The following is a 23,758-nucleotide window of genomic DNA, read 5'->3' on the forward strand; positions in this document are numbered from 1 at the left end:
AAGATAATACCACTCATAGTGGGAGGTGCACAGTTTACAGGTAGGTAGCGACCAGTGGACGGTACTTCCAGTTCGAACCACTTTGCGATAGCTGGCTCTAAAGCCGAGAAAAAAAAAAGTTGTCTACAGAACTCGGGGTGTCAGCGTTTTGACATACAAAAGGAGGCTGATCAAGAAAGAAAGCACACCACATAAACTTCCATACTCAAACGTCGATTCTCCAGTGATTCCGAGTTTCATTGTTGTTTTCTTTAGATTTATATTTGTCACTTTTTCTACCATTCGAATCTTTCTTCCTGAAGTACAGATTGCGTGCCACACTTGTCCGGAAATATCATCGACACGTACGATGAGGACGAAACTTCTTTGGAGGGCATTCCTCCAACGAAATTGGCACTGCACACCCGCGAGTGTGGGATGGCATTTCAGTTCGTCCCATCGGCGCTGACACATGTAGGCGTTACTGGTACGAAAACAAACGCAGAGCGCAAAGCGGCAGTGTAGAATATGTCAGCCATGCCGACACAGTGGCAGACATGATCGGGAGACCAAATTTCTCGCGTCGTACGGCACGGGTCCATCGTTGTCGCTGTCCCACAAAACATCGGCGAGGTGAAAAACTGTGAAACCTTGTCTCCACGAGATACGACGCATAACTATTGAAGCACTTAATGACGCAGCACAGGCAGCACGCTGTGAACCCAGCGCAACCGCACCACTCCGACTTCAATACATACCAACGTACGCGGCGTGGTTTCGGTTTCGTTTTCTCTGGGGTTCTCACTGCCTACCTTCGGTACCGGCCGCGGGGCGGCGCGCCAGTCACGTCGCACGGAGTGTATACCAGTCTAATAAAATGCTGGAGAGCATGACCGATACAGTACGCTGTTGTGAAATGAGGGTGGTAAAACGGGTGCACGTAAAACAGATGTAATATTATCGCATATCCCTAGGCAGTATATTTCGCGAAGCTCCGAGTTTGTGCAAAGCTGATGCCCAAATGTGATTTATGTTAGGATTATAAGAATCTTTGTCTGTCTTTTGCGTCTTTATGCGTAATTGGGAATATTTATTACATCTCTATGTTTTTCTTTTTGCAATCAGGCATGGTATATCGGATTCTTTTGAATAATACCATTTAGTATCTTTATCTTTCTGCACTTCTCGTGTATTTGCCTTCGAACCTATCATGTGAGCACAAAGTAATTTTTGGAATGACCCCGCGACACGGTGTTTCACTCTGCCAAAACAGAGAACGACAAAGCATTTCCGTGTCGGTCTCTGAACTTCATACAGTCAAATTCATTGACGACGATAAAAATACATTTAATTACTCACTGAAGATTTGACAACATAAATGAAGGGCCGATTACTTTAAAGATATACTTCCTAAGTAAATGTGCACCCCCGAAATTATCAGAGAGATGCTCGCAAATCTTTTCTTGCATTCTTATTTTCGATAGGCACGCGTGTATCAGTAATTTTGAGAGAGTTTTTTTTTTCTTTGAAGGTGATTTTATTAATTATGCATTACCGACTCATAAATAACTTTCCAAGCATATAAAAGTCTGCTATTTCCTTTTTTATGTGATGAAAATCAATTTTATGTCTGTGGGGTGGACAATAACAAAATACACAAAGGCGCGTACCGGAACATTAGACATTAAACATTGTTTTTATTTGTCACGTAAAGTCTGCGTGCGTAACAATTACGATTAAGCACGCAGACCGCCAGAGAGCGACCAATTAATTAACTGTCATGTCGAGTAGAGTATAAAATATTACTTTGTTCTATTTAGCAAAAAATCACCAGTTAACTATTGGCTTATTTGCAAATTGAATTTACCGGCACACTGGGAAGAACAAACATCAACATCCAGGCTATGCCAGCTTATCCTGTATAAAACAAATGATCAGTTGAGTACGCGATAATTTAGGCCAGCTTCGATCTGAGTACAAAGGTGGGTATAGATTGGAGTGAACAATGTTGTTAATCACTCCTTTCTGCATGTTTCTCTGCCTACATCACGGTGTTCAATGTAAACAATGTTGGTTAGGGAAACAGGCTCTGTGATTGCCGCTCACTGTTTCTATATGAGGTAGGCTGAAAGGGCTTATCCTAAAACTTCCCTAACATTTTGAAAATATTCTGGCTTTCAGCTTTGTTGCGCCGTCATCGTGTATATTGTGAAGTGTATTTCGTAAACTATATTTCACGATAAACACGCCATACTTTTATGCACTGTATTTAATTCCTCACTTCAAGAGCACAACTGCAATTCAACTTTTAATACTGCAGAGCAAAGTTGTACCAATCATGAGTATTTTAGGCGACTTACCACACTTCGTGACAACCTTTCGTTTGGGGTCAAATATATGTGACATGTTTGTCAGGAGACATTGTGTATGTTAATCTAGATTTGATTTTACTGCTGCGTTAAAAAATTAACGCAATTATTCTTATTCCTATTATTATTTTGTAGCTGAAAATAAAGTGGCATCGCAAAGTGCGCATCATCGATAATTCCCGATCCAGACCGTGAAGGAAAGATCGTATTTCCCGCCATTCGGGGCGAACAGCGCGTACGCCGCAGTTGCGCCATCTTTCTCAGGCGTGCTTTAGAAAACTGTAGTTTCATAATGTCTATGAGATCTTAAATAATTAATTAAGTGGGCAGATACAATACTCTGCAATTTAGCGGTTGCTTGCTTTTTCTAATAAACTAATATAAAAATATAAAAATACCCTTTTCAATTTAGGTGTTGGCTTGCGGCACCTAGCGAAGATATTTACTTCTGAAACCGTAAACCGCTATATAAATTAAAAATAAATATAAAACCATTCATCCGTCGAGCGTTTTAAGCTCGTTGTAACTTTGCCAGCCTTGCCTCACCTAACCAGTGTGTCTATTTTTAAAATTGTGTTTTAATAAAACAAAAAAAAAACAAAAAAAAAAGTAGTTTAGTCCAGGCTCTGGTTTAGTCCGTCTGGTGGCGCCTTCAAGCGGAGTTCTTCCGCACCACGCGGCCGCTCCCTGTCCGGTAGTGGGCGCCAACGGCGGCCACACATGCGGTCCAATTTAAACCGAATAGCAGCATTTGTAGGCGAAGGCGTGTTGGGTCGCCGGTGATGTTTTGTGACCGATAACGCGTTCGCTATCAGCCAGGTATGGACGAAGAAGCCGTCGGCAGCATGGCGTCCAGGGCGTCGTCCGACACGATGGACTTGCAGCGGCAGGAACAGGTCGCCTACGAGTACCTCTGTCACCTCGAAGAAACCCGGGCATGGCTGTCGGCGTGCATATCCCAAGAGCTGCCGGGACCCTCGGCCCTCGAAGAATCGCTGCGAAACGGTGTGTACCTCGCCAAACTCGCGCACTTCTTCGCCCCCGACGTCGTGCCGCTGCGCAAGGTCTACGACGCCGACGAGTCCGTTTACGCTGAACGCGGCTTGCGCTTCCGGCACACCGACAACATCAATCACTGGCTGGCGGCGATGAGGGCGGTCGGGCTGCCGCAGCACTTCTTTCCGGACGCCTTCGATCTGTACGAGAAGCGCAACCTGCCCAAGGTTATCTACTGCCTGCACGCGCTGAGCTTGCTCCTCTTCAAGCTGGGGAAGGCGCCCAAGATTGAAGATCTGGTGGGTAAGCTCAGCTTTAGCTCGTCCCAGATCGACGAGGTTCGCCTCGCGCTTCAGGAAAGGGGTGTGGAGCTGCCGGCGTTCGGGAAAATAGGCGGCATCTTGGCCCGCGAGATGTCTGCCGACGACGCCGCACTCCACGTCGCTGTCATCCTCATTAACAAAGCTCTGGACGACGAAGACCCAGAGGCCATGGTGGCCGCACTCAGCGACCCTCGAGCTGAACTTTGTGCAGTGCGCGACACCAACGCGTCCCGTTACCTGCAAGTCCTGCGAGTTGCCAAACAGGTCAAGCTTGAGAACCACCTGGAGCGTTCGCTGGATGGTTCCTACGTCGCGGATGTCTACGACGAAATGCTCAACCAGGCCGAGATCCAAGGCTATGTTTTTGAGACCAACGTGAATGTTCTCCTCGAACAGCTAGACAAGGCCATCAAGGAAGACGACCTCGAAGTGTTTGGGACTCTGATTGGCTCGCCGGACTTGGGCGTGTCTAATGTGGTTCCCGAAAATGTAGCCGGCTACCTTGAAGTCCTGAAAAAGATCAGGGAAGACACGGATGACGAAGCGTTCGTCCTTTCCAAGAGCGACCTTCAGGTTGCGGTGACGGCATCCAATGAGAAGGTGGACTTGGAGAATGCTCAGGAAGAGGCCATAATTGCCATCAACAACTGTCTCAAAGGAGACGATGCTGAAGCGACGTTTCGGGCACTTCAGAATCCTGCTGCCGCACTCCCAGAAGTGTACCCACTTGTTTCGGGGCTCTACCACTCTGAACTCGCTTCGATACGTAACGAGGCAGGCCACAACTTGGACCGTAACGAACTGATCAATGGACTTTGCATCCTAAGTGCGATTGCTGAAGTGAATTTTTCTCTTAGAATGAAAGGTTCATGCGATGTCGTAGAGTCGCTCAGAAAGCCCAGCGCGCACATCTCTGGCGTGAATGAGGGTCGAACCAGTCGCTACATGGGCACGCTTCTGCAAGAGCTCTCCAACAAGTCAAAGGGTGACTCTACGGGCACATACTTAACGCACACTGAGATTCAGAACTGCGTTGACACTGCCAACAGCAGGGCAGACGACGAACACGACAAGGAAAAAGCCGTTCAGTGGATAAACCAAGCTGTTGCATCGGGAAATGCAAGCAAAACGGTTGATGCCCTTCTGAAAAAAGCTGCGATGATCTTGTGTGTTGACAAGGCCCAGGAGAAAGTCTACCAGCTGTTTCTGGCCGCAAAACAGGTGGGACAAGAGAACGCCTTCCTCACAGTTGACGACATACAGCACGAGGTCAATTCGGCAAATACCATCGCAACCGAGAGCAATCGCATTTGTGTCAGTTTGGCTACGGTGCACATGGGTGTGGTCCACAGAAATGCCGACGACGTCCTCAACGGTCTCGAAGCTTTGGATTCTGTCAAAGTTATTCCCGGATGCAAGAAGCTTTACTTGAAAGAGCTCCAGCGTTTGTCCACCGAAAGCAAGGATTCTGAGGAACCACTAGAATGGCTGAGCTGTTTTGTCCAGCCAAACTTGCACTTTAACTTTAACCTTCTGACCTTGCACAGTGAATGGTCAGACTCTCCTTATGGCTCTCTGGACTCTTACATGAGCCTCGACAAGGTGACCAAGCTTGTGGAGGATGTAAACAATCGCTTCTTATCGGAGGACTTCATACCACTCTGGGTGAACTTCCAAGCTGCCTCAAGGGGCTGGCTAGCACGACGCCCCGCGGATGAGTTACGCAAACGGTTGGCCAGGATTATTAGCTTCAGGATTGACACCACAGACAGCCAACAAGTGCGTGCAAGTCCCCGGATGCTTCGTAGGTCAGACTCCTTCATCGCCAAACTACAGTCCCATATACGAGGCTTTCTGACACGCAGAAGGCTGCACGTTTCTATTTGCCATCCTGAAGTAGAAAAGGAATCGTGCCAAGAACTGTTGAACCAAGCACACCTACCCTTAATCCGAGAGTTCCTTCACTCCTTAGATGTCAGTGCCCACGACTTCTCTCAGGAGGCCGAGCTGCAGAAGGTCAAGTCATCTGTTGTGGCATCCATCCGCCACAACAATGCCCTTGAGAAAGAAGTTGATGCTATGGATGTCAAGATAGGCCTGCTTGTACGCAACTGCATCACCCTCGGACAGGTGATGCAACACACAGGAAAGAAAGCCAAGAGGGACTCCTTGCTGTACCAGACCAGCTGGCTCAAAACCACCCAGAGTCTAACTTCGCTCAGCAAGGAGAGCAGGGAGCGGCTGGCTGCCTACCAGCACCTCTTCTACCTCCTCCAGACGGATCCAACATACTTGGCCAAGCTCATCTTTGCCATGCCTGCAAGCCGATCCAACAAGTTTATAGAGTCAGTCATCCCTTCAATTTTCAACTATGGCTCATCACCGAGGGAGGAGTACCTTCTTTTGATGCTGTTCAAGTCTGCCCTGGAGGAAGAGATCAAGCTTAAGGTGCAGAACCCAGCAGACATCCTGACTGGAAACCCCCTGGTACTGAAGATGGTGGTTGACTTCTACAGGACAGGAAGGGGTCAGGGAGCCCTTCAGGATTTGCTCAAGCCCCTGGTGTCCTCAGTGTTGGATGATCCAGATCTCAGCATTGACCTCTCCCCAGTGGATGTCTACAAGAAATGGATCAATGAGATTGAAACCAAGACAGGAAAGCCGAGCGGAATGAAGTATGAGTGCTCTGCAGAGGATGCTATTCAGCATCCTGAAGTTCAAGAGCGACTCAGCGAATCTGTGGTCCAGTTGGAAAAGCTTGTAAGCACCTTTTGTACCACTATTACTAAGTCGCAGGATAAGGTTCCTTATGGCATCCTGTATGTAGCAAAAGTACTAAAGAATTCGCTGCATTCAAAGTTTCCACACTTACCAGAGGAAGAACTCCTGAAATATGTGGGCAACCTGCTTTACTATCGTTACATCAACTCTGGCATTGTGGCGCCAGATTCCTTCGACATCATCCAGTTGAGCCCTGGAACTACCTTGACCACAAAACAGAGAAAAAATCTGGGACTGATTGCAAAAATTCTGCAGCTTGCTGCATCGGGAAAAACTTACGACAATGACCAACACTTGCGACGCTTGTCGGTTCTGACGCGGTCCTGCAACCTAATCTTCCAAGAGTTCTTCCGAGAGGCCTGCGACGTCACCAGTCCAGAAGAGCACTTTGGCATTGACAGCTACACGGAAGCCTCTCTGCTCACGCCTCCTACAATAACGCTGACGTTACAGGAGCTCAGGGACACTCATCAATTATTGCTCGAACACAAGTTAGACGTAGCGCCCGACAGCTTCGACGTGCTGCACCGTCTCTTGGACGACATTGGGAAACTTCCCACGGATGACGAGCTCCTGGGGCCCCTTGGAGGGACATCTTCGAGGAAGGTTGAGAACACAGAGCTCTGCCTGACGCTGACACAGAAGTACACTGACGAAGAGGACAAAGTGCAGCTTCTTTACAGCGAGACAAAACAGATGGTGGTGAGACTCATCCGGTACCGCCTTGATGCACGGACCGCCCGCGAGGTGCTCTGCAGTCCGGTCACCGAGGAAGAAGACCAGTTGTACCAGTCTTGCAGCTCGCCCGAGACAGTAGAAGCCAGAAAAAAGTTCCAGACGCTTCAGGATCTTCACCAGATGGCACTGGAATCTGTGAAGGCCTTGCAGAAGGTGGGGAGACTGCCGGCAGACGACACCTACATGGGATACATACTAGAGGACATAGCCAAGGACATAGTGCAGCAGAGGGAGTACCGGAGGTCCCGAGAACAGGAGCTCAGGAAACTGCAGCAGACTCAGCGTGACTTGGATCGCAAGACTGCTTTCTACGAAGAAAAGTTGGACTACTACCAGCAGTATGTGCAGGCCTGTCTTAACAACCTGATCAATAAGGGACCAAAGAAGGGACATCAGGCACCCAAGTAAGTGTCTCTTTTTCTGTCTGCTAAGGAGGCTGAAGTGCACTTGAGTTTGTGTGGTCTACCTGATTTTATTGTGTGTATAACCTGATCAGAAAACTGGGGCACCAAAGACAGCAGCACACAGAGAAAAAAGCAGACCTGTTCATCAGAGAAAAATATCCACTTGGTTGATTTAGCCTCATAATGATGGTAGTGCAATATTATTTGAATGCCTTAAATACCAGAGGAGCACCCGCCCCACTTTCATTGAAAACTAGGTTAATCGAGACATGGGCACTTGTCCAATCAAATTGAGCGCTTAACATATAATTTGCAGAATTCCGAAGTTTGGAAAATGTTAACACTGGGCACTTGAACAAAGTGGACTCTTCCATGATATTTTACAGTAGTTGTAACATAAATATTGCTGACACAGCCATATTTTATTGAAGTCGCTTTCTCTGTAGCAGATACCAAGAAATAAGTTTAATATCTTAGATATAAGAACTTCCTCTACTGGCTTTGTATACAACCACTTTGTCTAATTGTACTTTGGATCTAGAGTTTGCAGATTTACCTAGATCAGTCTACTCTGGGGTGTGTTCACTTCAGATCATGCAACGATGGTTTGGGTCATATTTTTATGTTTACGTAAAAAATATATGTGGAAGCCATGTTCTTGGGAGGAGCAATTTTCTTCCGGAGTTATGAAATTTTGAAGCTCGAAGCGCAAAGATTGCCAAGGTTTTTCCATGGCACTTTGCTGAGCCATCAGTTTCACTCAAACTGACGGCTGAGTAGTAATAATTTTTTTCAACCTATTTTAGGGAAGGTGTACAACATGTGCACAGATTATAAAAAGATTGTTCAAATATTTTTATGGAAAAAGATTTACAAAACATGTCAAATAAACATGTTTCATATATGCATTCACAAATTATTTACCAACTAACTACTTCATATAAAACTATGCAAAATAGTTTAAAATGATCATCTTTAAATGCATTTTACGAGCATATATTATGATCATCTTAAATACATTTTACGAATATATAAGAAAAATATCCTTCGTGATTATTCTGGTACTTTTATTAATGCAGAAATGCAGCTCATTTCTCTAAATGTGGCAAAATTGCATGTCACTATTTAAAAAAAACAACTTATTTTTTAAAAATTCTTTTTAACTGTTACAGTGGCTTAACTAGCTTCAAATGGCAAAACATTGAGCAACATATGACCTCCTTAAAGGCCGACGTACTAGCTCAATTTTTTGCAGGAAAGATAATCCTCTTAGCGCTCCCCTCTTCTAAGCTGCGAGGAGAGCCAAGTTGGGGCCAAGTAGAAAATGGAGGGGGTACAGAAAAGGAGGAGGTGGGCAGAAGTGTATGTCAGCTTATAAGAAAAAAAGGAGAACAAACCTTAACCTTCACTCAAATTGAGCTAGCTTGTCTTCGTTATAGGGGCTTTGCCACATGACATCGGCTCCAAAGAGACATCTTCTACAGCCGTCAATGGCCGCTCTACAGCGGTGCTTCTCTATCGCAGGATATAGAAGGTCATGACGTCCCTAGCTTAGTTTTATACTTGCGTCTCCTTGTGTTGCCTGTCCCCCCCCCCCCCCTTTTTTTCTCCCTCCCCTTCCCCAGGCCATTTGCTCATGAAGGACTGTCGGCAGATGCCACTTCTGCCGGCAGTTGAGAACTGTGTGCACAGAACATTACCGTGAAGCCCAAAGCGATTGCACGAGGAAGGTCTTATCACAGCGAAAATGAGGCGACGAAAGTGGTGCCTGGGGAGTCGGTATCTTGGTGTTCAACATCGTGTGATAACAATCAAACCAGCTGACCATTTCTAGATATCCATGCATACTTTACAGTGGAATACAGGTAGAAGTCCATAACTGCAAGGGTTTTGTTTTTGGGTGTTTTCATGTCATTTGATACAGTGATGATCCAGGTCATATTTTGACTATTATTGTAAAATATACTCTATATGAACGTCATGTCTTTGGGAGAAGGACTCGGTTATACATGCAGGGTGTTTCACGAAATGCAGCCCTAATCGTTCCCAAGCAAAGTATGCATTGTGCAGAAAAAGGGTTGATGTGATATTGGTGCCTGTCAAAGGGGAAATTTAGGGAAAAATTAAGTGTTTACTTAGGTCAATATTTACTCTTAGTAATTAAAGGTGCACTAAAGACGTTTCTGAAATCGTCTGTTCTTGGTGATAGCTCATTCTACGGCAGATACCGCAGAAGGCAAGATTTAGTGTGAATCTATGTTTGTTCTCTGCGGGTACTATATGGGCTGGCGGGACAGGCATAGAAATATTTCTCTCGTCATGCGTGACAATAGCTTCCTGAACTTCACTTACGTTCACGGATGTTTGTTCTACACCTTTCGCACTTTTGAACAAAATTGGTGCGTGTGCACGTTTAAGCAATCGGAAGTTGGTCTACCTCACTGGGCATCTGGTGTCTCAGCTTTGGAGGAACAATTTAGCCAGTGCGGTACAACCGCTAGCCTGGGGTCTTTAACATGCACCAGGCAGTAGGGATACACGACCACACGCGCACCCAGATCGAAACGGGCAGGGGTGGGGATTGAACCCAGGAACCCCGAGTCCTGCAGTGCGAGCGCACTTTGAAAAGATTAACTTTCAAATTTCAACCAACTTCTTCCTTGCCGAAGGTCTGTGTGTTGCGGCGAGAGGCAGGGGCACGTTTTGCGCTGCTCCGAAGTTCCGTAGACAGGCGATAATGGTGATGAGGATAATACGCGGCTATTTCTTTGTATTGTTCGGTTGAATTGTGAGCGCCGCCAAGTAGCGGTCTCTCTGCTGGCAAATGCAATGGCCTGAGAGAAACAGCCAAAGTGCGAAAAATCTCGAAGGCCATGCCTGCCCTATCTTCATTTAAATAAAGGCACTTTTTTTGTTAATAAATTTCTCGAACTTTATTACCAACCTTGAGTTAATTGATGCACTGAGGAAATATATACTGTTAACGACGTATTTTTCGCAAACTCAATATTTCGCGGTTTAGGTCAAAGCTGAAGTTTTGGAATAATTCGCGGGCTCTAATTTTCGCAACGCAGTGGGATCTCAATATAGATTTCAATGGGTTTACGTTTTACCGGAATTGTTCGCGGGACCTATTTTTTGCGAATTTCAGGCGACTCGCGAAATTCGCGAAAATTAAGTCATTTACAGTATATATTTTTTAAATATAATATCTGAACTAGCATAAAGCAAAAACACAAGGCTTTGCTCAAACCATGACCGGGAGAAACTGAAATCAGCGTCTGGCTTGTGGTGAGCATAAAGAACTCTGCTGGGACGCGCGCATAAAGCCAGCGCCGTATGTGTGTCAGGTGCATGCGCGCTCGTTGAGGCGTGCAATTTGTGCATGTTGGCGGAAATCTAGCCCCCAGTGGCCTTGCCAGACGTCTGCCAGGAAGCCACGTATCACGCTTCCTGTCACTCGGAATGTAGCCCTTTCCCTTGACAGGTCTCTCCCTTTTTATGCTCGAGGGGTACTACAAAGTATCTTCGAAGAGTCTTTCGTCTTATTTGGCTTTGAGGCATTTGGTATGATCTGGGTGTTATTTATTTATTGCATGGTATGGCTTAGTCTAGTTCAATCAACAGTGCCTCGGAGGCACTTCTGATGAAGTGCATTTTAATAATTGTTTATTTAATTGGGAGAAAATGGGCATTCATTGTGTCTCTCATGTGTTGGCAGCATTATCAGACATACAATGGGTGAAGAAGCACTTTTTATTGGGCGTCTAGGGCACTTCCCTTGCAGTGAATTTAGATAATTATGAACTAGGAAAAAAATGGGCATTTATTGGTGTCTCTAATGTACTGGCGCTATGATCAGTGATGAAATAGGTGAAAAATTAAGTTATTCAGGAAATTGCAAGAAAATTAACATTTGTTGGTGGCTATTGTGTTTTGGCACTACTATCTGACATAAACGAGGTAACAAGTAATTTGAAGGAGCGAGCATCGTGTTAGAAAACCACATGGGACAGCCAATGCAGGAAATGCATTCTTTATGGCTTAGTTGCCCGAGTTTTTTGCGGTATATATTGAGAGGTGCAGTGCTGTAACAATGGATGTCTAGATTAGGAGGCATTTAAGCATTCCATCAGACAGACAGAGCTTTCCCCTATTGCCACTAGATGGCTGCACCAAGCCAGGCAAACAGATTATCACATTCTAGCAGAAATGTGCGTAACTAAGTTGCAAGTAACTGATCACTTGTAATCAATTACATTTTATTGTAACTTTTTAACGCTTCAATTCATTTTTTTTTACTGTAATGTTCGCCGTAATTCAATTGCTATTTTTCTGTAATCAATCGTATGTTTCCGAAAGAGCTAAAATTATGGACTTGCGTCTTTGTACACAAAAAATCAATCTGTCTGCCCGTGCGTCACTCGTCTATGTTGCACCAATGTTGGACACTTTTTTTTACCCCTAAACAACTGAAAAAAAGATACTGAACGGATTCAAATGTCAACGCGTTCAGCGACTTTTTGACTATCGAGCTGTCGAGAGTGTCTCATTTCTTGTGTAGAGGTTGTTAACATCAGGGTTTCATAGACAACTGCGTTCTGCACTGACCTCATTTAGCCACGACAAAGAGCACCCCCGCCCCCTCCCCCCCCAAAATCCATCTCAAAAAAGTTTGCCAGCGCATGCTTGTATATAGAACATACTAAGAACGGAAGGATATCTTATCTACAATTTTTTCTAAAGTTAAAGTTAAGAAAAGTAACGTGAAACGTTATCACTTACTTTCTGGTCATTTTTCAATTAATTTTGTGATGCAGTAATTGATTACTGCAGTCAGTTTCATTTTTCAATAAAGTAATTGTAATCGGTTACTTTTTTCGAGAATGTGTACAGGACTTCATTCTAGTTTCTTTTCTCCAATACTGTATCATGTTTCGATAACATTTTTAGGGGTAAAAAAAAGGTTTTCATAATGGTTGCTTGTGACCCTATCGGCACCATAAGTAGGTTATTTCACTTGGTTCATTCCTGTTTTTAGGCACATAAAGCTTTGCATTCGCTGTCGGCCCTGGTAGCTTTTTCCGCCTCTCCAGCACCCCAATTTGAAATCATGCCTACATGCTTGGAAACCTGGAATTCCAGTATCTTATTCTGGCTGCTGCTTATGTCTCGATAGAGTCTGAGCTCTTTGCAATGTATGGGTTATTTATGAGGTTGCAAAGTGCACCGTTTTTTTTTTTTGCAAATGCTCCATACAATGGATCCATTCGGTGCCAACACCTTTGTTACTTGATTACTTCCGTTGCGGAACTTCCCATGGATGGTGCACAACGGAATGCATTGGAGGTTATGTCTGGCTTTTTGTAGCGGTGGCATTGTCGGCGGTGCATTAGGCTCGTGTCATTCGTTAGCTGCAATTTCTGGATGAAAGAGGACATCGCTACCTCTGGGATTTTTTTTGTCTGCCACTCGGCGAATCTACTTTAAACGAATTGCACGTGCAGGGACGTTTGTCTTGGCAATTTAGCAGGCGAGGATTTTAACCACACATATTTGAATTCTGAAATGACAAATCAAAAGGGAAAGCACGCAAGTCGTTCAACGTTTAAACGTCTTCGGCACCGATAATTAGACAGGCGAAGCACTTCAAGTCTGGTGCACACACCTGCTTACGAGTGTGATCGGCTGTGCTGTGACCCCCAGCGTTCGACAGCGACACGTTGCACCAAGTTAAGCGAGACGGTGTCAGTTCGCAAATAGCATTCCTGAACTAATTTGAAGGTTTTGCCGTATTTGTGAGATCACCTATCCGCTACTTATGAGAAACAGTCGCTTATAACTTTGTCAGAATTATTTCAAGCTCATGGTTGAAGAATGCTGCGTAAGAAATTGGGAAATGGGCCCGGACCGGAAGTGGGTCAAGCTGTCTGATAGATGGCACCGGCGTCTTCTCTCGTCGTAAGCAGTTGTAACGCTGTCGTTTATAGACCGACACGCTGTTTACAAACAAGTCCGTGTTTGCCCACACCAGCTGTGAGCACTGCGCGCGCGCAGAAACCAAATTCGCATAAAGTGACGCGTCTGCGCATGCGCAGCGCCGTCGACAGCGCCACTGCAGCTCCACGACGTCAGGGCCGCGTGTTGGTCTATACTCGAATGCAAATGTGTAATTGAGCCTTTTTTTTTAAATACAATTATCAACTTTTTGAAACTTAAAATCTGCCAAAAGACAGCCTTATACATCTTCAGAACAGTTTGTCACCCGAACGTCCAAAGAAGGCTAGCCGACGATGATGATATCGTCCCTTGGAGTCACTTACAGGGTAAGAAAAGCGGGATAAGTACCTCACACAAAGCGCTCTGCTCGCCATGATTGCGTTTCCTCCTCTCCACTTGCCTCTGTTCCAACGTTTCCTCTGCTAAAGTGGAAAGAGCGGAAGGCTTTGTAGGAAGAGCTTGTCTTGGGTTCTTTATCCCGTGAAAGACTAATGCAGAGCATCCATCTCCTTGCAGGTGACATGTCCCTCTGGAGCAGAGTCCCGTAACTGTGTTTATCTAATAACTCTGGCCAGCACCAACAACCCGTTGTTGTGAAGAATGGTGGTTTCAGTGCTTTGCTAAATCGTGTCCAATGCATTCTGCAGGCTTCGCACGTCTTCCCTCAAGTACACGGGGGCCCAGCTGGCGGACAAGGGGGTCTTGCTGAGTGTGGACGGCCTGGAGCCCTCGCAGCTGAAGAACGCCCACTTCGAGCTGAGCCCGCGAGAGCAGCAGGGCGTGTTCTCGGTGCGCGCTCGCTTCCTCGGCGTTCCCGTGGACGCTGCAGACATCGACATCCAGGACCTTCTCCAGAAGCAGTATGAAGGAGTCGCTGTCATGGATGTGTTCGGGAAGGCGCGCGTCAACGTCAACCTGCTCCTCTACCTCATCAACCGCAAGTTCTACGGAAAGTAACTGCAGAGGCGGCTTCCCAAGTAACTGCAGAAGTGACCTCTGGCATTCCTTTGCTAACCCTAGTTTGAGGACTGGTACTAACGTAGACACAGCTGGCTGCAACATCGGTGAGCGCTGCGTCGTCGTCTGCTTTGCATCTAGCAGACGACCAAAGGGCGGTGTGATCACAGAGTGGAAGGACAATCAATCTCCGAGAGGAATCGCAAAGTTTGATTCCTCTTGGAGAGCATGTGGTGTGGGGAGAATGGAACAGCCACCGCCCATGTGTTATAGACAGCTGTATCTATGATAGTACTTGCAGAAGAGGTCCCCAGCATTCCTTCACTAACCCTAGTAGGAGAAATGGTATGCCGGCGTCATCGTAGTGAGTGCTCGAAGACTCTTCAGCGCTGGGGCCAGTTCTGGAATGAAGAGTTGGAACAGTTGTGGGGATTGGGCGCTGCATTATGGCACCGGTTATGTGGGGGTCGTCTGCTGGCTGTGGCTTTTGGGTGGGGGAGTGCTTGCATTTGAAGGCAATCAGTGTTGCAAGGGTATGGTGTGTTGGCAATGATGCAGTTGTTTAAGTTTGGAGCAGAAAAGGCTTTTTGTTCGACGTAAGGAGGGGTTTGGGGCAGATTGAACGACAGAAAGATGCCAATAGGTGAACACTTGAGCCTTTTGGCATATTTTCTGAATTATGTAACAGGAAATATGTGATTAGCTATGTAAGGGAAGGGTTTTTGTTGACAGTGATGCTAGTTGTCAGACATAAGGGAAGGTTGGCCTTGTGGAACAGATGGCTTTGAGCCTCTGGGTGACATGTTGGCGTTCCGGTTGTCGGATGTTTTGGTGAAACATGTTTTTCAATAATTACAAGGATAGCTGGGACAAACGTATCAGAGACATTCTGATGCATATGCAATACCAGTCTTCCACAATGGTGCATTTTTAGTGCCATGTCATCATGTGCTCAATGCCTACTTAAAATTTCAAGTGTGACTTTTTTCTATAAAAAATTGCTTACAGCAACTAGATTATGTCTTGAAGGGAGTGCCTTATGAAAGAAGAACCAACATTTTTTGTGAGGACAAGACCAAGGAATTTGGTGCTACTGTGTTGTGTTTGCTGTGCATTTGGTGCCTTCGTGTCTGTTCTCTAGTGAAAGTTTGTTTTAGTAAGGCATCAAAGGAGATCCTCTTTTACTGTTTCTGTGACGCTTGGCCGAGATCGGCCCTGTAGTAGTTTTAGAAGTTAACAACTTGTGAGGGGGCCACCGACGTGTTATTTCTTAACGAGACATCCTCAATGGATCTTGTTCTCAATTTTGTTCTTTTATAAGTGTTCCTTTTTTTTTTTTATAATAAAGCTCCAAGGAAGTTCAGCTTCTACGAAAAAATCTGTTCTCTGTATATCTCCTAACATAGTGCATGGTGGTCATTTGCGTGGATATTCTAATTTTTAAATATGAACTTTTGAACATAGAAAGAAAAGTAGATGATATTCCACCCAGACTTGAAATGTTTGAGTCCTGCATTGGCAAGGCGTTGGTGTGAGACACCTAACTAATTGAAGAAGGTGAAGTGTCAAAACGCAGTTATTACAATGCTGCAAGCAGTTATAATTGGCAGCAGATTTAAGAATTCCCTAGATGCTCTGCCTCCATCTCGACGTTTCTACCTTGGCTAACACTTCTTCGTGCGCGCAGTAGAAGCCTGTTGGAAGTTTAACAAGCGCACACGGGAGGCGAAGCTTCAATAGTACGAGCCTCTTAGAGGTTGCGAGCTAGCAAAATAAAGCACTGTGCTTGTGCCCACCTAGTGAGATGGAGGATGAAGAACCACTCCACTTCTCGAGGTCTGAGAAACAAGACTGCTATCGAGGCAAAGTTCCTTGAACGTGAGCTCAGGGATGGGATTGCTGCACCATTTGCACCAATGTGCTTGTCGCAAAACCTAATTTCACTTGATTAATGCCGACAATATAGTAAATCGGGCCCCGCGACATGCCCGGATTGTTACGGCAGGCTGGTGCGAGTTTCCAAGACTTTCGATTATCTGCTCGAAAGACGTCTTACTCGATTTGATCTCTGTGCCAACCACTGACGCTATTCGGAATTTTCGCAATATTTCTCGGGCTCATCTGTTCTGGCCGGATAGCTATACTCCGTGTCACTAGTTGCGTGCAGTGCAGGTGAAGGCAACGCCAGGTGGAAAGAAAGGGCGAGCAGTAGGAAGGCGGGATGGGAGAGGAGGGCAGTGGAGGGTGAGGGGAGGAAGGGGGAGCACTAGGATTGTTAGAGAGGAGAGGATGTTTCTCTCCTCCTCCTCAGCCTTCCTAGTGTTTGCCCTTTCTCCCGTCACCTGGCGTTGCCTTTGCCTGTACTGCAGGCAACTAGTGACAACGAGTATTGCATCGATGAGTGCGCTTCTCGCCACGCAGTGGTGTCCTACAGTCAAGCGACAACTGCGTAGTAGGCGTTGCAATTTTGCAAATCTTGCTTTGCTGCGGTGCACCCGCTTGCTAAGGGAAAAACACTCCTCCAGAGTGGCACCTTACATACAGTTTTTGAACACAGTTACTGCAGCTAGTATATGTGTATAATTGTCTGCGATATTCTGACGATATATTTTTCCCTTCGAGATTCATCAAGGATACTTGAGTATTTCGAGAAAACTTACACTCTATAGGTTCATTTTTCTGTCAATTCTCGTTTAGTTACTACTTTTATATAGGCTCCATCTGTTTGATGGCACAGTCAATGCAATAAATTGAAACTAAATTAGTTTGAGCATTAAATGTAAGCCTGGAAATAACCTAAACAAGTTTGGCAGGATTTTTTTTTTTTTTTTTTTGAGAAAGCATTTTTATTGTTCACATGCAGATCTTTCATATAATGAAGTTCTGCTTATAAAATGTCATTGATGTGCATAATCAAATAACAAAAGCTGTCTCTTCTATCTACATTAAAAGCTGCAGTTTTATTAAAAATTAATGAAAACAAATGTGGGTGCTCAAAATAATATATTTTAATATTATTTCAATGGAATATCATATCTTGTTTACCTTTGGTTTTACACCTAACCATGCAAAGCGATTCATAATGCCAATCATCAATCAGCATCTTGTTGCCATGCCATGTGCTTCTAGGTGCAATTAAAGTTCTAGCAAGGGAATCAAGCCTGGCATGCTGCTGATGCCATCAAAAGGTTGCACAAAAGCAGGAAGGCAAAGTAGACATGCACACAAATCTTAAGATGATATGCGCACTGGTATGAATGAAAATGAAATATGGGCTGCTTATGCTCTCAAAGTGCTTTTTGCTGCTCTAAAAGAGACTTTTGGCTGCTCCAAAAGATGCTTCAAGGCAGTGTTGTAGGTGTTACCGAAAAAAGTAACTAAATATGTTACTCAATAAAATGCAAATAAAAGTAACACGTTACCAACCTACGTTACCTCAAAATAAAAGGAATGCGTAACCGTTACCGATAAAAAGTAACGCACGTTATTTTTGCGTTACTTTTTATTCATGAACTAAAACATTTGCTGTTTCGACGTTTTAGGTGTGCGTAAGTGCCATAGCTAAAAACAGTATGTCCATGTGGAAACTTAAGATACTTACCCTCTCTTTTCTAGGGTTTCACCTGAATAGTCACCAAAAAAAAAAGACGTGGAAGTATATATGAAGCTGATTTATAACACGATGGAACTTAAGAGGGGGCGCACCTCAGAGCCCCATAGAGAATACATGAGGTTTTTCACCAAATTAAAAAAATTCTCACATAATAACGGCTGCGCGGATCTTCTTGAAACTTTCGGCTTTAAAGACATTGAGTCATTATCGAGACACTAAGCGCAACAAATGTTTCATCATAAATTTAATTATATTCTTTAAAAAATCATGAAAATGGTCGAAATCGGCTAATTCGGCACTCTTGCGTTCGGAGCGAATTTACAAAATTATCTAAATTCAAACATAAGAAGTATTGCGTTTAATGTCTTCTAAATTTATTACGGAATCGAATAATATTCAAATTATTCATGTAAGTCGATTTGTTCCGTAACTACAGCAAATATAAAGAACCAAGGTGTCGGTGCTTGTCTTTGTCGTTTTTAAGGTACCTCTCTCTCCCGTGCGGTGGCGCTCGCTGTCCACGAAATGCGAAATCGTCCGTTCGGAGATCGGCCGGATCGGCACTCTGCGAGGTGTTCTTCCGCGGCCGCATTCCGCGCCCGTATCCTGTTTCATTCTGCACGCCGAGGCGCCAGTGTGCGTGTCTTGCTTTCCTGGTTCTCGCTAGGTAGGTCTCCGTGTTTTCGCAAGTGGCAAATTCACCTTGGAGCTATGGGTCGAAGACAACCGTCCTGTGGCAAGCGGACCGCGAGGTGTTCCACAACATCGCGGTCCGTCAACGCGTTGTGCTTGTTTCTACTTTTTTTTTCTTTTAAAAACGGGCTTTTTTTTGACGCAGAGTTTTATTTTATCGTTATCCTTCACACAAACGTCCTTCGGCCTTGGGGTCGTGGAAATCGGGGATGAAGCGTGCACAGAGTAGATCGTTGTTTGCCTCCTTTTTATTTTTCACGGACGTCCTGTGACCTCCGTACGGTTCGTGGTCACCGCAATCTAACGCGGGGAAAAACGGGTCGCCAGCTCTGTAGTCAGGGTATACCTAGGGGAGGGTGATAGCTCGCTGTTATTCTGAAAATTCACATATTGCCCAAAAAGGTGACATGGGTAATAATTAGGGTATGTTTTTTCCGGTGTTTATTTTTGAGCGAAAATCGGTGCATGTTTTTCGGTGCTTATTTTTTAATCACCGGTGTATTATGGGTTGAACGTCTTGTGATGACGCTAAAAAGCGTTGATAACCAAAGAAAAATGCGATTGGACAAGAACATTTCAAATTTCCAATTCTATTCACATATCCATTACGCTCTTCTCGTGGGAGCATCTATCCTGACGAAAAATGCCTAAGTCATTGAGCTGTGAACGCATACTCAGTGTACAATCTTTCGGCCTAGAGAGGTATTGCGCACGCTCGAACGCGCTTCACAGCCCAGTAGACGAAGTTGGTGGCACCCAGAAGGCGGGTTTTTGAATGGTCTGTAGTAGGCAAAATAAACAAATAACAATCAACGCATATCAGCTCTTCAAGCGAAGAGGCGCGTTTCTAAGGTCAATGGTTCCGGACGGCACTAATGTTGTTGGCGTTGTCGTAGATGACGTCAGTTCATACGAACTGACGTCATCTTACGTGATCACGTGACACAAACACGTCATCTTACATGATCTCGTTACACAAAATGACGTCATCTTACGTGATTACGCTGCACGAAATGACGCCATCTTACGTGACCACGTAACACGTCATCTTGTAAGTCAACCTCTCCCCACAGCAGCGCGCTCCGCGCTTTCCGGGCCCGTGCAGTGCTGTAGTCGAAAGCAAGCTCCCTATGGCAAGCGAAAGCTTCTGAAGTCTCACATTGAGAATACTCGCAAGCGACCGTCTGTGGAAGCTTCGCACGTTGAGGTTTTTGTTGAAATCGAGTCATCGTGTTCCATTAACTATAGTTAAAGTAATCGTTCAATAAAGCCCTAAAAAATATGAATGTAGTTGGTGTAGACATCAAGATCTAATCAAAAATGCGGTTTGACGTCGTTTAATTAACGTGTATATACAAGTGTAGAAAAAAAAAGAGTTATTTGTGCATAGATGTTTAAAAAAGCGTTTATTATTCGACACAGGACTTTCGGAGAAGGATGTGTTCAGATTTTTCTTCATGAGCGCAAATATACCTGACGCAATAAATAGTGATGATTTCATCGTCCCAGTGGTGAGCAGGTGATTTCTTGCTCGAAACAATGATGCCATTTCGTAAACCAAGTTCTGTGACATATGCTTTTCCAATGTCTGGTCACAATTTTGTAAACCTTTCAGTCCAAACGAGTATACTTCTGTTTGTTTTTGTTAGCTTAGGAGGGGGGTCACAGAGCCTATCTTTTTGTCTTCCTCTAGGACAGACGTACAGAGTTATACCGCAACACGCATCTGTGGAGCACACAGAGCTATCGCTCTCCTGTTGGCGGTACAGTAGCAGACGACACAACGCAGCTCCGTAGTCTATCGAGGGCACGGCTAGCCGCGGCCCGTAGCGCAACGTTCAGACAAGGGAAATGGTATCTTGTGTACAATAATCACATGTCGTTAGTATACTAGTATTCTACTTGCTAAGCCAAATAAATATTTGCAGCTTGTGAGAATATGTTTGAGTGACAATTTACCGTTCACACTCCTGACGGATGTTAGCGAATCCTTCATGTTCGTGGCTCGCAGTTATCGGTACCCCCTCGGAGTGACTTCACCATGTATATTTTTTTCTTGCTTGCAGGACATCATAAAAATCACAAACACGCGAGAAAAAAAAAATCTTATGAGTACGCGTGATTTTGAGCTTCGCAGCTCTAAAGATGCCCGGTAAATGTCGTCCAGCTTGGGAAGAAACTAATCCTTTTTGTTGGAGTGTGATTATCGTATGCTGGCAGCTCGTTTACGGTCTGTTTTGTCTATACTCCGTTTCACCGTAATTTGGCAACCCTCAGTCAGAGCTGCTGTGAGGGGATCACAGTCGCGGAGCAAAGCACGTGACAGCTACTTTTAGGAGCAGTACTATGGCACCTGCAGCGCATCTCCGACTGGTGTGTTTAGCGTCTTATGCTGGCTATACATCAAAAGTGGTCCCGAAGTGCAACAAATGACGTCACAGAAGACGGAGTGTCACGCTGTTGCATCTCGCGATCCTGGCAATTCATCGTAGAAATGCTGGCGAAAACCACGAGGGAACACGAGTGTCGCTGTTGTCATGGCGTCCCAACGAAAAGCAATTATACAATTTCGACGTTCTTGTAATTCGGTAATTTAAATTACTGTATACAATTTTTAAGAAAATAAAGACATCATAACCAAATAGGAACTTCCGTGCTAAAACATGCAGTGCGAAGTGAAGACAACTACTATATTTTTTTTTTCTTGATGTCCACAAAAAAAAAAAAGGCTATGCAGCATCGATCCTACCGTTTTTTTGTTGTTTTTTTTTCGCACATTATGTGATGTCCTCTAGCACGAAAGTACCGACGTAAAAGCGCTGTAGAGACGATATAAAAACAAAAATTTAAGCGAATCGAGCTTTGTAGTGGAATGGAAAAAAATAAATAATTAACGACTTCTTACGGTAAACACTTCACCTCTAAGTAGAACTTCAAAAAAGTGACGGTTACGCGCTTTCATGCCCATTTCAACAAAGTTGGGAGAACGATGTATTGCATCTTGTGAATAGACATGTGGAGCAGCATGTTTATGTTAGAGGCATTGTGTGTAATCGCTGCGCAGTACCTGCCAAAAGAAGATATTATTTGGGCACAGTCTCAACCGTTTCCGTATGTGTGTGCTACGAATACAGCAACTCTTTTCGTAGAAGAAGTGATGAGGAAATGGCGTGCCCTTGATGATACGATTGTGATTATGAAATAAAATTTTTAATCAGCCAATAATTGCGACCTGTCCGGTCGCCTGGAACCCCGACAACAACTATCGTTCTCTGGAAAGTTCATTCTAATATTTACACGTTTTGTGGAGTTCATCGAGCGAATAAGAATGTTCCAACAATGAGTTAAACCTACACGAGTTCCCGAATCCAACACGGCGCTTTTGAATTTTAGCGCCGTAGATAGTTCTGCGAACAGTGTATACTTCTGTGCAAATATTCGTCTAACAGTTTTGCAACGTTGGAAAGCATTGGAATGGTTCAGAATCACTGCGGAGTTGATACTCGGGAAGATAAGACGGGCACTTGGGAGAAACGGACCGTGGCATTTGAGACAGGGGCACAACCGGGGGACAAACGTACTACAATCGCATACCCATCCAAGGTCATCGCTTGGGCGACCGCGCGCGCGCCCAAGAAACCTTTTTTTTCTTCTTTTTAGGGGTGGTAGGGAAAGGGGAGTGGTGTAGGCGCTGATTGTCTTTTTCCTTTGTGGCTTTTGACAGACGCACAACGAGACTGGCAGAACAAGCGCATGATTCATTTCTTTCGATGGAGGCGTTCTGTCTGCGTATGCGAACATGATTTTTTTCCCCTTTTAGTAGTTAGTTGTTCTTGCCTTGACTCGGGTCCCAGTGGGTGCGTTGTCGTTGTATGCCCACTATTTTTTTTTTTTTTAGTTTATGGTAGTTTTTGCGCTGTAGGGGTATCAAGGTAGACAAAAAAAAAAATAGCGCCTCGACAAAAAAAAAAAAAGTTGTTGCGATCAGGAACGTTTTCGAAGCGATTTTAGGAGCCTGCAGTGTTACCACAGGTGCAGGATTGAGAGCGTAACCCACGCACTTGAAGAGAAGGGAAAGCTCTCGTCTTATTGGAACTCTCTTTTATGGGTTTCCACGCCGCGATTGTCCTTCAAAATCAACTGTCATTTATTTCTCGCTCGTGGCTTCCAAGTACTGGAAGCCACGACTCGAGCCACAATAGTTTTGCGAAATCAAGGTTTCGCTGAAATGGATAACTCTCACGTACAGTTCGACGCGCAATACCTTTGCCGAATTGACTCGCGAGAGATGCCCCCAACACGGCTGAGTATGGCGGTGCTCCAGACCTAACACCTAAATTTTGTTGCCGTACCTGTTACTATTTCGCGCCCATTTTGAGCCATATCAAAATGAAAGCGCATGATGAAATAAAAATGACACTTGTTTTCCGCTCGATGGAAATTTCACGCCAGCTCGCTGTCTTTGCTGGTACTTTGAGCGTTTCCTAGCGATGCGGAGAGTTAAAAAAAACACAAAGAAAAAAAACACGTACGATGGCATCCTTTGCACACTCATTACTTCTATAACACCGAGCCATTTTGTATCCTTTTGTTTTTCTTTCATGGTACTAATTTCTTTCTGCGCATTACGGCTGTTACGACGCTAAGTCTGCCCTTCGAATTTGAACTTAGGCTCAGATCAGGGACGAACCAGTTTAAATCAGGAAAATATAATTAACACTGTAGCAAAGTAAATCTATCATATCGATCGGAAATACGATTTGGCACATTCCATCTGAGCACATATTGTGCACAGCGAATGCAATAGCGAGTCAGCGTGCAAAACGCCGCCACACTGAGCTACCATAACATCTCAGCGATTTTTGCATAGCACCGAGCACGGAAAAGAGAAAACAGTTATTCATT

The 23,758-nt window shown here is 44.8% G+C and overlaps 1 protein-coding gene across 1 annotated transcript; it reads left to right on the top strand.

The window, feature by feature from the left end:
- Window positions 1-3,026: 3,026 nt before the first annotated feature.
- Window positions 3,027-15,578, top strand: LOC8033302 (ras GTPase-activating-like protein IQGAP1). Its single transcript, XM_002403357.5, has 2 exons — window positions 3,027-7,590; window positions 14,238-15,578. Exons 1-2 carry the CDS (start codon window positions 3,170-3,172, stop codon window positions 14,545-14,547), a joined length of 4,731 nt encoding a protein of 1,576 aa, XP_002403401.3. The 5' UTR covers window positions 3,027-3,169; the 3' UTR covers window positions 14,548-15,578.
- Window positions 15,579-23,758: the final 8,180 nt, after the last annotated feature.

Source organism: Ixodes scapularis, unplaced genomic scaffold, assembly GCF_016920785.2.
Source record: "Ixodes scapularis isolate PalLabHiFi unplaced genomic scaffold, ASM1692078v2 PGA_scaffold6__148_contigs__length_123643588, whole genome shotgun sequence".
Taxonomy (NCBI): domain Eukaryota; kingdom Metazoa; phylum Arthropoda; class Arachnida; order Ixodida; family Ixodidae; genus Ixodes; species Ixodes scapularis.